We start from the raw sequence: 14,207 nt of genomic DNA on the forward strand, positions 1-14,207 counted from the left end.
CCTTTGTGTCAATAGCATTGGCCCATGGTAGCTGCAAGTGTCCACCTCCGCAAGGGCACTGTGTGCAGTCAGTCCCCTCCCTTAGGATCTCGGCATGCCCCTGCCGGATGCAAAGCAGGAGGTGATCCCGTTTACAAGAACGCCCAAGTGGCATGTTGTCAGGAAGCCCAATTCACACAGGAAGATTTCTTCCCAGCTCCGAGAATGCAACTGTCCCAGTGCAGAATCCCTATCTCACCATCCTGCACAGTAATGACACAAAAGCAGGGCACAGGCAAGTTTTTTTTGACTTTTATTAAATCCTTACAAAACAGAATAGAAAATTCTGGCATTGACAGTTGGTGTAAAGGAACTTTCGAGCTCTATTAGTTCACCTGGTACAATGGAGTTAAAGTGCTTGGATGTCTTCGCCCCACTTAAAAAAATTTTTTTTTGTTGTGTGTCTTTTTAAACATCTTAACATCGTTAGCGATTAGCCCCTTCCCCAGCACCCTGAGCTGGCTTGAGGCGTCGCTCCAGGATAGTCTACTCATTCACAGTAAAGGTTCTGACCAGTCCTCCAGGTTGTAATGGAGGCAAAAGGGAGAGGAGAGAAAATGACAGCCCCACCCGGGGAGGGGGGGAATCAAAAGCTGCTTGTTATTCAGCCTTCCAGAGTAAGGTGGCATGGGCACCTGCAGTGGGCAAAGGTCCGTTTGTTCTTTTATACAAAAAAGGCAGGGAATTTCCCAGGTGCAAAACATGGAATCACTGAGGGTGGTGATAATGAGGGGACTGGCAGCTCCCCCCACCTCCAGGGGTCTTTGGAAAGGCCAGTTCACGGATACAGGTCAGTGGAGGCCAGGAGAAGACATGTAATCTCTCTCCCCCCTACTGGCCACCAGACTGTGACAATCCTACAAGACTGAGGGGGACAGTGGAGGTGGCTGGGCAGATGGTGCCCGAGCCCCCCCTCCACCCACGAGGCCCCTCTGACATTCAAGTATTCTTCAAGAACAGGGAAGCAACTCAGATGATATTAAAAAAAAAAAAAATCCTAAATGCGACGAACAATCTTGGCCACAGAGTTCGAGGCCAGGGTGCTTCGGTCCCTGCCCCAGAGACACCTGAGCAGACCCAGGGCGGGCTGGTGCCCCAGCTGCCGCCCCCTGACCAGCAGGGCCGCGTGCATGTAGAAAATGGGAATCATATTGCATAGTAGTTCACGGCCAGGTCCAGGCAGTGGTCTCCCCAGCCCAGGGGCTGGCTGACCAGGCCTGGGTGGAGCTGGGGAAAAGTAGGGGACCCTCTAGTAGATCGATCATCCCTGGGCGCCCCAAGGACAGACGAGGCAGCAGTGGCCCTTTTCCTGAAGGTTGGCACACCCAAATCACTGCCCTTAGGGGTGGGGAAATCTGGGGACTGCTGAGTCTGGCCCCAGTTTTGGGACAAGGGGACCAACAGAATTTCCAAATGCCAGACTCAGGGGCAACGTGGGGCAGAATGTGGCCATGGTCAGACTGAACCCTGAGAAGGGGCACTCTGGTGCCCTGGGGTGGGGGGGGACACTCTGGGACCCCACATTGGTGGATGGGCACCTGTCCAGTCTTCACCCATCTTGGTGGAACAGGGGGACAAGGGCTTCGTGGTGAACCCTTGGTCCAGCTTCAGTCACTGCTGGAGGGAAAGTAGGTGGAAGGGGGCAGTGGGTGTGTCCTGTGTCAGTTGCAGTTTAAGGTCAAGTCAGAGTTCTAGTCCAATGGGCAGGGGCTTGCTCACTGTTCAGACAGGCCTGGGAGGAAGTGCCGATTGTCAAATTTTACCAGTACAGGGCAGATGGGCAAGCCCCGGCCCAGAGGCAGTGGGTGAGCCACCATCCACTCTGCCTGCCAGACCCTCCCTCCAGAGACAGGGATCCCTCGCCCTGCCTAAGCCACCAGGGCATTCTAGGGGTGAAGAAGGGACTACTGTCCTGTCACTGGGAGGGGAGCCTGTCCCTGAAAATATTGAGGGCTGGGAAGGGGTACATGGGGCTGGCAACCCTGTGGGTCCCTCCAGCACTGGAAGATGGCCAACTGGCCAACTGAAGTGGGAGGGGGAAGTGTTAGGCAGGGTGCAGGTGGCTGGGCAGGGCACGGAGACCTTCACAGTACAGGTGAGCATTGCAGGGTGCAGTGGGCGCTTACCCAGCCATGCGCCCTCCACGAACCCTCCTGTATCCTCCCGGGCACTTGCTTTGCTTTTTAACACATTAAAAGGAAAAAAACAAAACATAAAAACAAAAAGGGGAATGGGAGGGGGAGGAAAAACCCCAACAGCAAAAACCTATAAAAAACCACCCCCAGCTGACTTTAGCTCCTGGGAATGCAGCCAGAGGGGAGGGCAGCCCATGGTCCCAGCTGCCCATAGCTTAAAAACCTTTTAGACTTGACAGAGAAAGGGGTGACTTATGTACAGATGGGAACCATGAGGAGGTCACGCACGGTCCCCCACGAGGACCACCGGGGCAGTGGACAGGCTGGCTCTCTGCCGCCGCTGGGCCAGCTTAGACTCAGAGGGTGGAGACAGCTGCAGGCAGCGTGAGGTAGCACGGATGACAACGGGTTGGTCCTGCCCAGAAGCCTCCTCGGCAGCATCCTCCTCACGCTGGGCCAGCTGCCTGTTCATGGCAATGGCCTCGGCTGCGAAGGATGTGAGGTCTTTGGCACAGCTGTTCCTGGGGGATGGGTCAGGGATGGTCACTGAGGATACACCCTTTCCTGCTTCCCTCCAGGGACTACGGGGATCTGCATAGTGCCCTGGGTGGGGGCTACAGGACTCCTCCCCAGCACTCAGGCCTCTCCTCTGGGCATCAGGATCCCAGCTGGACTTCTATGGGTCATCTGGTACAAGGACATACAAGTACTTAGGTGTCTTTTCCCCATTGGTTTTTGTGGTCTTTTAAACTCCGAACAGGCTGGAGGTGTGGTTCAGTGGTGAACGCTTGCCTGGCATGTGTGAGGCCCTGGGTTCCACCCTCAGCACCACAGAAAAAAAATCCATACATTTAACCCCCACCCACTCCCTGAGCCCCAGGGGGTGCTCACCTTTGCAGGACCATAGGTGTGGGCAAGGTGTTCTCAGGGGCACACTGCAAGGAGACAGCAGAGCCAGGGACTAGAGAACATGCCAGCCTGCCCCAGGGTCCCCTGCTGTCTCTGGTGTCCCTAGGGCTGGCCAAAGTCATGCCAAAGGACATGTCAAGTTCACCCCCATTACCAGGCCTCCACTTGAGCCCAAGAACATAGTCGGATGCCCTATGCACCAGATCTTCACCTGTCCCTGTATGCATGCTGGGGAGAGTGGGGCTCTTGACAGTCTCCAGCCCAACCCACCCAGTCCCTCTCACCTCTTCCTTCTCAGATTCTCTGGTAAGGGGTCTGGAGTTGCCCCCTTGCCTGTGGACTCCAGGAACCACAGCTTCTATTATTAAGAACGCCTGCTGCCCTGGTGGCCTCCCTCCCCTGGGGTGGCAGCTTGGCTTCAATGACCTCTGGCTTGGAGTGGGAGTGGGCCCTGCACTGGGAGACTAGAGACTACTCTAATTGGGTCAGTCCCTGCCCCTGAGATTAGCTGCCCATCTGTTGCCTTGGCTGACCCCAGCTTGCTGCGCTCTGGATGGCTCCATGGCTGTCAGGCACCAGCACAGCTGGGCCAAGATTCTCTGAGCAGCTGGCCATTAGATGGGCAGTGGGGATTTCAGCTGCCCACCCCTTGGCATGCGGCTATGCCTTGGGATCTTAAGCCCGTAGTGGACTCCACTGACCCACACCCAAGGTCTTGCTTTGTCTTGGAGTCTCTACACAGGACCGGCTGGGGTTCTCATATGCTTGCTGTGAGACAACCATGGACATCAGAGAAAGCTATAGCTTAGGGGACGTGGGTGTCCCAACCCTCCTTAGCCCCCGGGACTCACCCCTTGCACCCAGGGGTGCTGCAGAACTTGGGCAGCACTCAGCCTCTGCTTAGCATCACGGACAAGCAGCTTGGAGATGAGGTCTTTGGCGGCGAAGGAGATGTGAGCCCAGTCCTTGTCCGGAAATTCATATTTGCCCTCCTGGATGCTCTCAAACAGCATATTCTGGGGGCAGGGTATAACGGCATCAGTACAGCCATGTCAGGGATATGTCTTCTACCACTGGGGACTGACACACAGCTCTGTCAGGGCCCTCAGACTCAGCTACATGGTCCTAACCTGTAACTCAGATTACCCAAACTGTAGGGTGTATGGAGGGCTGGAGAGGGTCCATGGTTTTGAGCCCAGTTGGGGGTGGAGTCGGGGGGGCAGAGGAAGATGAGGGACAGACATCCAGAGGTAGCTTTTAAGGCTCTGCCCATGTGTGGTTTGATTTACAAAGAGGCAGTTTGGGAGCGTGGCTCCCAGGGAGACCCAGAGTCATGAATACTAAAACTCATATTGTGAACACAAGGCCCAGCTGGTCACTCCAAACCACATGATTCCCTTCTTCTCAAAGCTTCCTGACCTGTATTTTCTCCCATGGTGTTCCTGGCAGACTCTTGCATGGGTGTGTGTGTGTGTGTTTTTAAGTGGGGGTGGAACATGAGACTGGGCTCCTGGAGGCGAAGGGACCACACATGGTGAGCCTGGGTATACACGTGGCTGGTTTGGTGCCCAGATGGGGGGTGAGGGGATCACCTGACAGGCAGGACAGGCCTCGCCACGGTCCCAGCCACAGTCGCTGCCACAGTGACCAACGAAAGGCGGGTAGCCGCTGAGCAGGATATAAAGGATGACACCCAGGCTCCACAGGTCACAGCGTTTGTCGTAGATGCTGGCCTCCTCGCTGAAGGCCTCCACCACCTCCGGAGCCATGTACTCGGCTGAGCCACACTGCAGGCCAGAAGGGTGCTGTCAGCCTGGGCCTCCTGCAGCTTGGAAATCCAGTGACAGCCTAACAAACAGCGGCCCCTCCCCGCCTCTCGCTCGGCAAATTAGAAGCCAGTGCTAGAGCCCGCCTCGCCCAGTCAGCAGGTGCCCGGAACCTACCTTGCCACACCCTGACTAGCCACAGCTCTGCCTAATCCTAGGCCTCGCCAATCAGCAAGTATTTGGAATCTACCCGCCCCAAACCAGGCAATCCGGCTTTTGCTTCAGCCGAACCTTCCTTCCACCCCAAGCTTCTGTATCTGCCCAATCAGCAACTGCTGCCGGGAGCTCGCCCCGCCCAGCAGATGATGTGACCCGCCCTCCCTCCCAACCAATCAGAGGCTGTTGCTAAGCGGAAACTGGAGCTTGCAGGTTGAAACTGCAGAGGGCCACAGATGCCGGCTTCCCCTACAGCTTTCCCCTACACCTCTTTGTAGTGCCGCTGGCCCTGTGGGCCCTCACCGGGGTGAGCAGCTCTGGGGTGGAGATGGGGGAGCAGTCTCCATTGAGTTTGATGCCACTGCCCAGGTCGAAGTCGCAGATCTTAACAGGGGACACCTGAGGGGGAGGGGCGGTCAACAGGGGATTGTGGGAGGAGTCTGGCCCTACCCAGCAAGGAAGGGCACTCCCAGGGCCGTCCACCCAGAGCCCGGTTAGGGTTAGCCTGCCTCACCTGGTTGGGGTGCTCACAGAGGATGTTCTCTGGCTTTAGATCCCTGTGGGCAATGCCTGGGGGAAGCAGAACAGGGGTTAGAAATAGAGGCATCTCTAGAAATTCAGGCAGGTGGGCTGTACCTAGTCTGGGGACCCATAGGAACTCGGGAACCCTGTGGGCTGCACACCCTGGCCAGCCCCATAACCCACCTTTGTTGTGTAGGAAGTCCAAGGCACTGGCCACGTCCTGCACCACAACACTGGCCTCAAGCTCATTAAAGTGCCGCCGCTTATGGATATGGCTCAGGATGGAGCCTGGGATGAGATGCGGTGAGGAACAACATGAGTCACCTTCAAGGACCTAGGCCAACGCACAGCACCCACCTCCACCTTGGCAGGGATGCTCCCTACTAAGTTTCTTGGGTCACCATAGATAGGAAGTTCTGATCTCACAAAAGAGGGTCCTTCTGTGTCTAGCACCTTCTGAAAGGTCCTTCCTGGTGGTCCTGAACCTCCATCCCATAAGGACCCAGGTGGAAATGTCTCCTGCATTCCTACCCCCAACCAGGAACCCCTGCTTACCACCACGCATCTTCTCAAACACCAGGTAAAAGCGGTCCTCCTCCTCAAAGAACTCGATCAGCTCTAGAACATTCCTGGAATGAGGATACGGGCAGGAGAGAAAATGAGGCTTCCTGAGGCTCCTATGCATCCACTGCCCAGCCTAGGAGGGGCTGCCCTTCCCATGCCACCTGCCTACAGGAAGGCTGGGACTGGAACCACAGGCCTTTCCTGGCTGACCTGAAACTGCCAGTTGCCTGCCAAAGGGCCCACCCACAGCACCCAGCTGAGCCTGGCCAGTACCCTCCTGGGGTGATGTGGCACTCAGGCCCATTCATCCATGGAAAAATGGCTTGGGGCCCAGCACTGTGGTGAGGGTGGGTCACCTTACCTGTGTCCCTGGCACTGGTACAGCATCTCCACCTCCCGGAAAACCCTACTGCGGATGTGGCCTGGCTGCTTCTCAATGATCTGAAAGGGGCAGGAGAGACACACACTGCTTGGGTTAGCAGTACTGGCCCACAGCCCAAAAGGGGCAGGCAAGCCCCCCAGAAATCTGCCCTGAACCTGCCTGTAATTCTACTCTGAAAAGCTTAGACCATTCAGTTCTAAAACAGATATAGAAAGTAGAGCCCAGAATTTGCTCGAAGTCAGAACTGCAGTGTCAGCACAGGCGGGGGCAACATGTGTCTCCAGTGAGTAGCACCAGCAAGGGAAGGGAAAGGCAGAGACAACAAGCCAGTTGGGGTAGCTCCCACCCATACAATCTCAGAGGTGTATCGGGGGCTGGAGCTTCTGCAGAATATTCCTGCAGGGGCCCAGGGGGCTGGGACTGGGTGGCCACTATCCACTATCCTCCATGCACAAGCAGACCAGTCAGTTCTCTGCTCCCAGATGGCTGGTTCCCAGATGCCCCACGGAACTAGGAAGAAGCTCCTGTCACCTGACTGCCAGCCCAGGCAGTCTCCAACACCAAGTCCTGCCTCCCTGGCTCCATGCCAGACTAGGTAGATGGCCCTGCCCGCCCCTGAGCGTGGGTCCAGTCCTGTCAGCTGCCAGCCTCCCGGGCTCCCAGAACCTCAGGAAGCCAGCTGCCTCTGTAGTCACAGCCTTCTGCACCCAGTAGCTCTAAGAACTGGAGGATTCGGTATCCCAAATTTCTCCAGCCACTTTTGCTCTCAGAGGGGTGGGGAGAGAGGCCTCTAGCTCTCCTTGGGACCCTCTTGGATGCTTTTCCCAGGTTGGACACCCAGTTCCTCTCACCGTAATGTGATAGAGGGTGTGGTAGGGGGGTATGGTAGGTTCCACTACCTATGTATTGTTCCATGTGGCTAATGAAAAACATAGCTGTCCCACCAAGGCACCCTGTGAGACATTCCCATCACCAAGCCACTGCTGAAAGCCCAATCTGGAGGTGCTTCCAGCAGTTCTGGATGAAACCCAACCTCATCCTGTCCCTGAGGAAGCTCGCTAGGACCCTGCTCCACTGACAGCTCAGTCTCTCCTGGCAGGGCAGTGGCCTACTGAGGTCACTGCTGGAATTCTGCACCCAGAGGCAGCCTCCCCCAGCCACAAGCACCTGGAGCCCCAGAAGCCAGAAGCCCCACATGCGGGATGGGACAACATTCTCAACCCCGTAGTAGTACGGCCACCCAACCCAGGTCTCCACTACTTCCTGTCTCCTATGCCCAGGCCACTTTCTCCCACTGTTACCAGACTTTAGTGGTCACTGGGACACCTGTACCATGAAGCCACCTGAGCTCCCCATATCCTAGCACTGACCACAATGGGTTATGAAAGGTGATAGGGAGGAGTCACCAAGAGGTCACATAGTATGACTCAGGCCACCTACCACCTCTGAGTCTCAGTTTCCCTATCTGTCAAACAAGGATAGGAAGCAATGCTGCCCTCAGGGTCACTAGAATGAAAGTAATCAGATGGATGCCTGCCTGGCATATCTAATTTTCCCGCACCCTGGTCCTGCCAAGCCTGTGAGCAAACGGGACAAGGGCCACTGGTTCGGCCCCAGGCTCCCTTAACTTCTGCAAAACGACTCTACCTTGCCTCTTAACCTCAGACACAGAAGCCACTGGCCAGGCCTGGCCATTCACCAGAGGCTGCAGGCTCTCAGCCAGTACCACTCGCCAAAGGGCATCTACTCTCCTGCCTGGGCAGCCACCACACTGGTGACCCCGCCTAGGTTGGAGCTGGCTATAGGGTCACGAGGGAAGCCTGGAAGTTTTCTTGGAACATGGGGCTAACCAGCTGGCCCTGTAAGCACAGGGCCATGTCAGGACCTTGTTTGGGCTCCAGTTCCCAGATCACTTGCACAAATCCAGAGATCAGAGGCCACACGGATGGGGGAGGGGGACACACAGGACATTTTCACGGGCCTGCACTAGGTTTCCCCAAATTCAGAGCCTCCTCTGAGGCCCAGGTATGACACAACTACTTTTCATTTTGCTTTGTTTTCTGAGACAGGGTCTGGCTACATAGCTCAAGCTGGCCTTCAACTCACCATGTAGCCCCAGGCTGGCCTTGAACTCACAGTCTTCCTGCCTCTGCCTCCCAAGTACTGGGATTACAAGTGTGTGCCACCATGCCTGGCAACACTGCCTTTTAGTCCCTGTAACCAATCTTCCAAACAACTGTCATCCTTAGAGGACACGCAAAGGTAGGGGCTAGCCTAAAGGACACGACAGGTCAGCACGACCTCTAATCAAAGCCCCCAGCTCTCAACAGCCATACTGGCTACCAGGTCCTTGGTCACTGGGGTGTGGGGTAGGTAGGGGCCAGCCCTCATTGTCACTTCCCACTGGAACTTGGTGCTCAGCAGGAGTGGTTTGAGTCACCAGGCCTGGGACCATTTTTAGACTGAAGCCATTTTCCTTGTGTGTTGTCTGGGAACGTGAGTAATACCCAACCCCAGCCGGCTGGTGATGGGCTGCCAGTGGCAGGGCAGCTCACCTTGACAGCATACTCGTGGTTGGTGATAAGGTTGACACAGGTCTGCACGCGGGCATGGGCCCCTTCCCCGAGCACATCCTCCTGCAGCTGGTAGACATCTGGGGAGCCATGGGGGTGGGGGTGAGGGACTATGGCCCAGCGCCATCTTCCCAACACCCTAGCCTGCTGTCCTACTCACCTTCGAACCTGCCTGAAAAGCTGTCAGTGGCACGACACCGCTTCTTCTTCCGGCCTCTCTTCTTGGCATCTGGGATGTCAATGGGTTGGCTTGCAGGCATGTCTGCACGAAGGGCCACAGGTTCAGGAGGGTTGCTGCCTGGCTTAGCCCACATCTCCACAGGGCCATACACTTACCCACTGGCACAAGGACCCTAGATGCCACACCCCCTACCCCTTGGGCCCTCACCAGGGCGGGCCTCGCACTGCAGGCTGAAGTCAGCGTCCCTGTGGTGGGCTGGGTCTAGGGAGAAGGCCAGTTCGAAAGGATTCTGCCCCTGCAGGATGGAAGAGAAGAAACTGTGAGGCCCAACCTTCCCAGGGTGGCCACCAGCACACAGAATGATTAGCCCATCCCCACAGTGCCAAGGCTGAGAGCCCCTGTGGTGCCAGGATGGAAAAAAAAATCAAATCCAATCCCTCAATCCCTGCCCACAACAGACACAAGATACACTTGCCAATGGGGCAGATGCTGTGAGCCAGGGGAAACCAGCTGTTAGGGTTGACCTCTCTCTCCCTCAACTCCATGTGTGACTCTCACTCTTATATATATATATATATATTTTTGGCAGCACTGAGGTTTGAACTCAGGACCACAGGCTTGCTAGGGAGGCACTCTTATCGCTTATGGTACTCCACCACCCAGTGTGTGACATTCAAAGTGGGCAGCATCCTAAGACCTCAACAGGGCAGGAAACTGAGGACAAAGAGTCTCCTGGGGCCCATGGGATCCCTTGACCATGTGAATCAATGTCTGGAGGCATCTGTTTGTTACATGTTCCATGTTCCTGACATGTAGAGGCCAGGGATGCTGTTCCATACTCTGTAGTGCCCATGGCAGCCCCCAACAGAGAAAGATCCAGCCGCAATGTCCACATACAGAGAGAAGACCTTATCTCTGTATGAGAAACTTGGCTTTCTATTCCCAGTCCAGGACTGAGTCTTGATGGGACCACATCTTGGGCCTCAAGTATGCTCATGTGAAGAATGGGGACAACCTCCCCAGTCAGCTGACCTCAGGGTGGGGCTGTGGGATGCCTGAAGCCTCCAGGTGGGGCAGCCAGCCTGCTTTCCCATGGCCTCCTGAGGCATCTCAGGGTGACTGAGCCCTACTTGGATGATCCTGGAAATGGCCCTTGGCCTTTCAGGAACTCAGTTTCCCTCTGAAATGGGGCACTGCCCCCTCTCATCTTGTTAAACTGCTCGCTCTCCTTTCCCCCTTGCCTGGGGCATCTGTGAATCCCAATAGTTAGTGTTCTGGGAAGCTGTGGAGGTGGTGGGCATCTCCTGCCCTCCACAGATTCTGCACTGCCCTTTGGGCACCTAGAACACCCTTATCACTAATCTGTAGTTGGCCAAGCCCTATTCATCTTCTGAGGACTATCAGCTCCACAGCAGTTGTAAATTCAACATACATGGCCCTATACCTGTTGGTGACCAAGGTCTAGCTGTGTCACTCCTGGCTCTGAGAGGTTCACAGTGAGGTACCATGTGCATGAGTGTGCTAGGCTCTTCTCACCCCATAGCTCACCCTGTCCCAGGTCAGCCAACTGCCCTGGAATGCCCCTCCAGGCCCTGGTACCCAGCTAAGAGGACCACCCCTCCTAGGGAGGGGCCTGTGGTATCCAAGGTTCAAACTCAGGCCTGGAGCTTGGGCAGGAGACCAAGGTGGTTGAACAGGTTTGAGACCCTGAGTAGGCGAAGCTGGGAGCTTTTCCCAGCCCTGAACAGAAGAATGCTGGAAAAAATATGTTTCCACAGGATAGATGATGCATGGTGGGCTGAGGCCCCTCTGCCTGAAGGGGTGGACCTTGCAAGCTACGAAACCAAGGCTGGGCAAATTCCTGGGTGAAGGAGCTCACATTTAGCCTCCCTGCCCTGAGAACCCAGCATGGGGCTTGGATGGGGTGAGAAATGCCAGTGGTGATGCCACGGGACCTAGTCCAAGTTACTGCTACTCTCTGGGCCTCCAGATCGTCAGGCAGGACTGACAGGAGGGTCACCTAGGAGAGAAGCCCCTCTCGGAGACCCTAGGTATTACTGAGGAGTCCCACAGCAGAAGAGGCCAAAGAGATGCCTGTAGACCAGAAACACAGATGGGAGGCCAATGGTAATGAAAGGAAGGCAGGGTCCTTCCTGCCTCCCCAAAATCCTGCCCTGGCAGATAGTTGCTAGGAGGAGGGCAGAGAAGAGGGCATTCCAGCCAGCCCTATGGGAAAGCAGCACACATACCCAGCATAAGGCTCCTATCCAGAGGTGCCTGGGGGCCCCAAGGCAGCCATCACATAAAGGGGGTGACTAGGTGGACATGAGGCTTGAAGTCAAAGACCAGCTGTGGCACCTGCTATATGACATCAGCCTAGCTGAGGTCATGGCTAGACTGACATGGTGAGACATGCAGCAGCTGCTCTCAACTCTGGGAACCTCTCAAGGGTGAAAGGGGACAAGTTTGAGCCTCTGTCCCTACATGCTTGCCACAGCCTTTGATTCAGAATGGCTGAGACAGATAGGGCAATCAAAGTCACTGAGGTGAAGAACAAACCTTCAAGGAGCCAGGGCACTAGACATGGTCACCCACATGTAGGGGGATCCAGGTGCTAGTATGGATCCTCCATTTGAATCTTAAAACAAAGAAAATGGGGCCAGGGTGTGGCTCAATATGCTTGAGGCCCTGGGATCCATCCCCAACACCACCAAAAAAAACAAAAACAAGGAAAATGAACCCAGGAGACCTGGCAGGTGTGCCTCCCTCCCATGCTGCAGACTGGAGAGGTGGCCCAACCCAAGGGAGCAGCCATGCAGGGTGGAGTTCTGGGAGAAGAGTCAGTGAACAGCCCCTGGGTACCTTGGAGGGCTGCCTCAAGGCTAGGACTTCTGTCCAGAGCCCCTACTACCTCCCTCATGCACTCACACTGTCCCAACTCTAAGCTTGACTGTGTGATGGCCATGCAGAGGCTAGCCTGCAGTCAGTTTTAAGCAGTGTGGGCAGCCCCAGCCCAGCCCAGCCTGGGTCTGGCTGTGGGCCTTGAATCAGCAGGCCCTGGCAGGAGGCAGCTGGAACCATCCAGAAAGCTTGGGTTTGATTTGGCTGCTTTGTTAGCCCTGTGCTGGTCCCACTAACCCTCCCTACACTCCCACCCAGCCCCAGCAGGGAAAGACCACTATAGGTGACATCTCAGATTCCCGCCCCCCCCAAATATACACACACTGACCCAGTCCCAACACTCTGCTGGCCAAGGCCACAGCTGCCCTGGGGGAAACAAGGATGACAGGCATGTGGGGCAGGGGTGGGGTGGCTGGCTGGGGACACTGGCTGGACAGGCTGGGAATTCTTCCACAGGCTCCACATGCTCCTCCCACACTGATGTGGGTGCGTGTGGACACACCATAACACACACACACACACACACACCATAACACACACACCATAACACACACACACACACACTCTCTCTCTCTCTCCCTCTCTCTCTCTCTCTCTCTCTCTCTCCTGCCTTCTCTACAGGGCAACAGGTCTCTGCCTAAGGAAGCCCAGGGAAGCAATTACATAACCCAGCCTTCGGGGTGGGGCAGGCAAGCTGACATCACTGCATCCCCTGGGCCAGGCCCCATAGGGCCTCTACACAGCACCTGCCCTCCTCACCGCCCCCAGATTCTCTCATCTGAGACCAGGACTCAGCAGTCACCAGACCTCTGCAGAAACTTCCCGCTCAGACAGGAAATAGAACTTGGGTCTGGGGTGTCTGGGAGGGGCATTCAGTCCACTCCATTTCACAGGCTACTGGAGGGTGGGGGCAAGGGCACCAATCTAGCCAAGGATTCCTGGAAGAAGGTCCCCACAAGCCAAACAGAGGTGGCAACGGGCCTGTGGCCTATTGACCCCTCCCAAACAGCTGCACAATTAGCTAGTGCTTGCAAGGCATATCACCACTCTCGCCTGGGATTCCGGGAGGAGAGACCACAGGCAGCACTGGGGACTGAACTACAGCCTGTTGACCCCCTACCCCGACCCCAGCACACACTTGGCGGGGGCTTGCAGGGGACACAGAGCCCAGCCTGAGGTTCCTGGGAGAGGCCCCACAGGTAAGAGCTGGGGACAGGACTGAGGCCTGTTGACCTCTCCCTCCAGCGCACGCCAGGCTGGGGAACTCCCGGGCTTAGGCAGGGGCCCCCGCACGAGTCTCCGGGGCGGGCCCAGTCTTCCCACCGGTCACTCTGGTGGTCTAGCCTGCAGCGCCCCCAAACCGAGCCAGCCCTCACCTTGAACGAACGGTGAAAGCCCTGAAGTTCGGCTGTTTTCTTCTGCACCATCTTCTGTCCGGGCCCCGCCAGCGGGGGAGGGGACGCAGGGCCCTGGGGGCGGCCCGTGGGCGGGGGGCGGCCGGGAAGGCGACCCTGCGGTTGGAGCAGACAAAGGAAGGGCGGTAAGCGGTGGCTGCCGGCCTGTGGGGAGCGCGGCCAGGCGGAGGCGGCGAACGCTTCGCGGGGCCCACTCCCCGTGCCCGGTTCGGGGTCCCCGGGGTCGCTCGGGGCCGCGCTCACCGAGGTCGGGCTCGGGCCGGGGCCGCAGTGCCGCTGCCGCCCGACGTCGCACAGCCCGGACCCCGCTCCGCGGACCGCGCGGGGAACAGCGCCGCCACCGCCGCCACCGCGGACTCCTCTGCCAGCGCAGCCGCCGCCGAGAGGAGCCGGGCGCGAAGCCACCGTCGCCGTTTTTATAGACCCGGCCCCTGCCTCGCCCCGCCCCCGACACCGCCTCCGCCCCGGACACGCCCCCGTTCGGGGCAGGGGCGGAGCGTGAAGGGGCGCTCAGTGCGGCTGCGCGCTCTGGGTGCGGGGCGTGTCCACGACGGCCCGCTTGCTCTTGCGCAGTACGGTTCCCGGGGATCGGGGGACGGAAGTA

The 14,207-nt window shown here is 57.1% G+C and overlaps 1 protein-coding gene across 3 annotated transcripts; it reads right to left on the bottom strand.

Annotated features, from left to right (window-relative positions):
• Nucleotides 1-275: 275 nt before the first annotated feature.
• On the bottom strand, nucleotides 276-13,974 carry Mknk2 (MAPK interacting serine/threonine kinase 2). 3 transcript variants are annotated; one of them, XM_074054551.1, is made up of 14 exons: nucleotides 13,847-13,974; nucleotides 13,565-13,699; nucleotides 9,495-9,582; nucleotides 9,267-9,368; nucleotides 9,089-9,186; nucleotides 6,513-6,592; nucleotides 6,143-6,216; nucleotides 5,771-5,875; nucleotides 5,580-5,635; nucleotides 5,369-5,464; nucleotides 4,676-4,870; nucleotides 3,935-4,099; nucleotides 3,066-3,109; nucleotides 276-2,695 (listed from the first exon to the last, which is right to left on the bottom strand). In XM_074054551.1, the coding sequence occupies exons 2-14, from the start codon at nucleotides 13,613-13,615 to the stop codon at nucleotides 2,455-2,457; spliced, it is 1,395 nt and encodes a 464-aa protein (XP_073910652.1). In that variant the 5' UTR covers nucleotides 13,616-13,699; nucleotides 13,847-13,974; the 3' UTR covers nucleotides 276-2,454. The 3 variants fall into 3 exon arrangements, with proteins under 3 accessions (XP_073910652.1, XP_073910651.1, XP_073910653.1); XM_074054550.1 differs by having other exon boundaries at nucleotides 5,580-5,875; XM_074054552.1 differs by lacking the exon at nucleotides 276-2,695 and having other exon boundaries at nucleotides 3,080-3,191.
• Nucleotides 13,975-14,207: the final 233 nt, after the last annotated feature.

This window comes from Castor canadensis, chromosome 14 (assembly GCF_047511655.1).
Source record: "Castor canadensis chromosome 14, mCasCan1.hap1v2, whole genome shotgun sequence".
Lineage (NCBI taxonomy): Eukaryota > Metazoa > Chordata > Mammalia > Rodentia > Castoridae > Castor > Castor canadensis.

Excerpts from the sequence above, each read along its gene's own strand:
- Mknk2 (XM_074054550.1), bottom strand. The coding sequence starts at position 13,615 with ATGGTGCAGAAGAAAACAGCCGAACTTCAGGGCTTTCACCGTTCGTTC. Across the intron at positions 6,217-6,512 it reads TACCAGTGCCAGGGACACAG|GAATGTTCTAGAGCTGATCG; the intron begins GTAAGGTGACCC and ends TCCTCATTCCAG. Across the intron at positions 5,465-5,579 it reads TCTGTGAGCACCCCAACCAG|GTGTCCCCTGTTAAGATCTG; the intron begins GTGAGGCAGGCT and ends CCTCCCCCTCAG.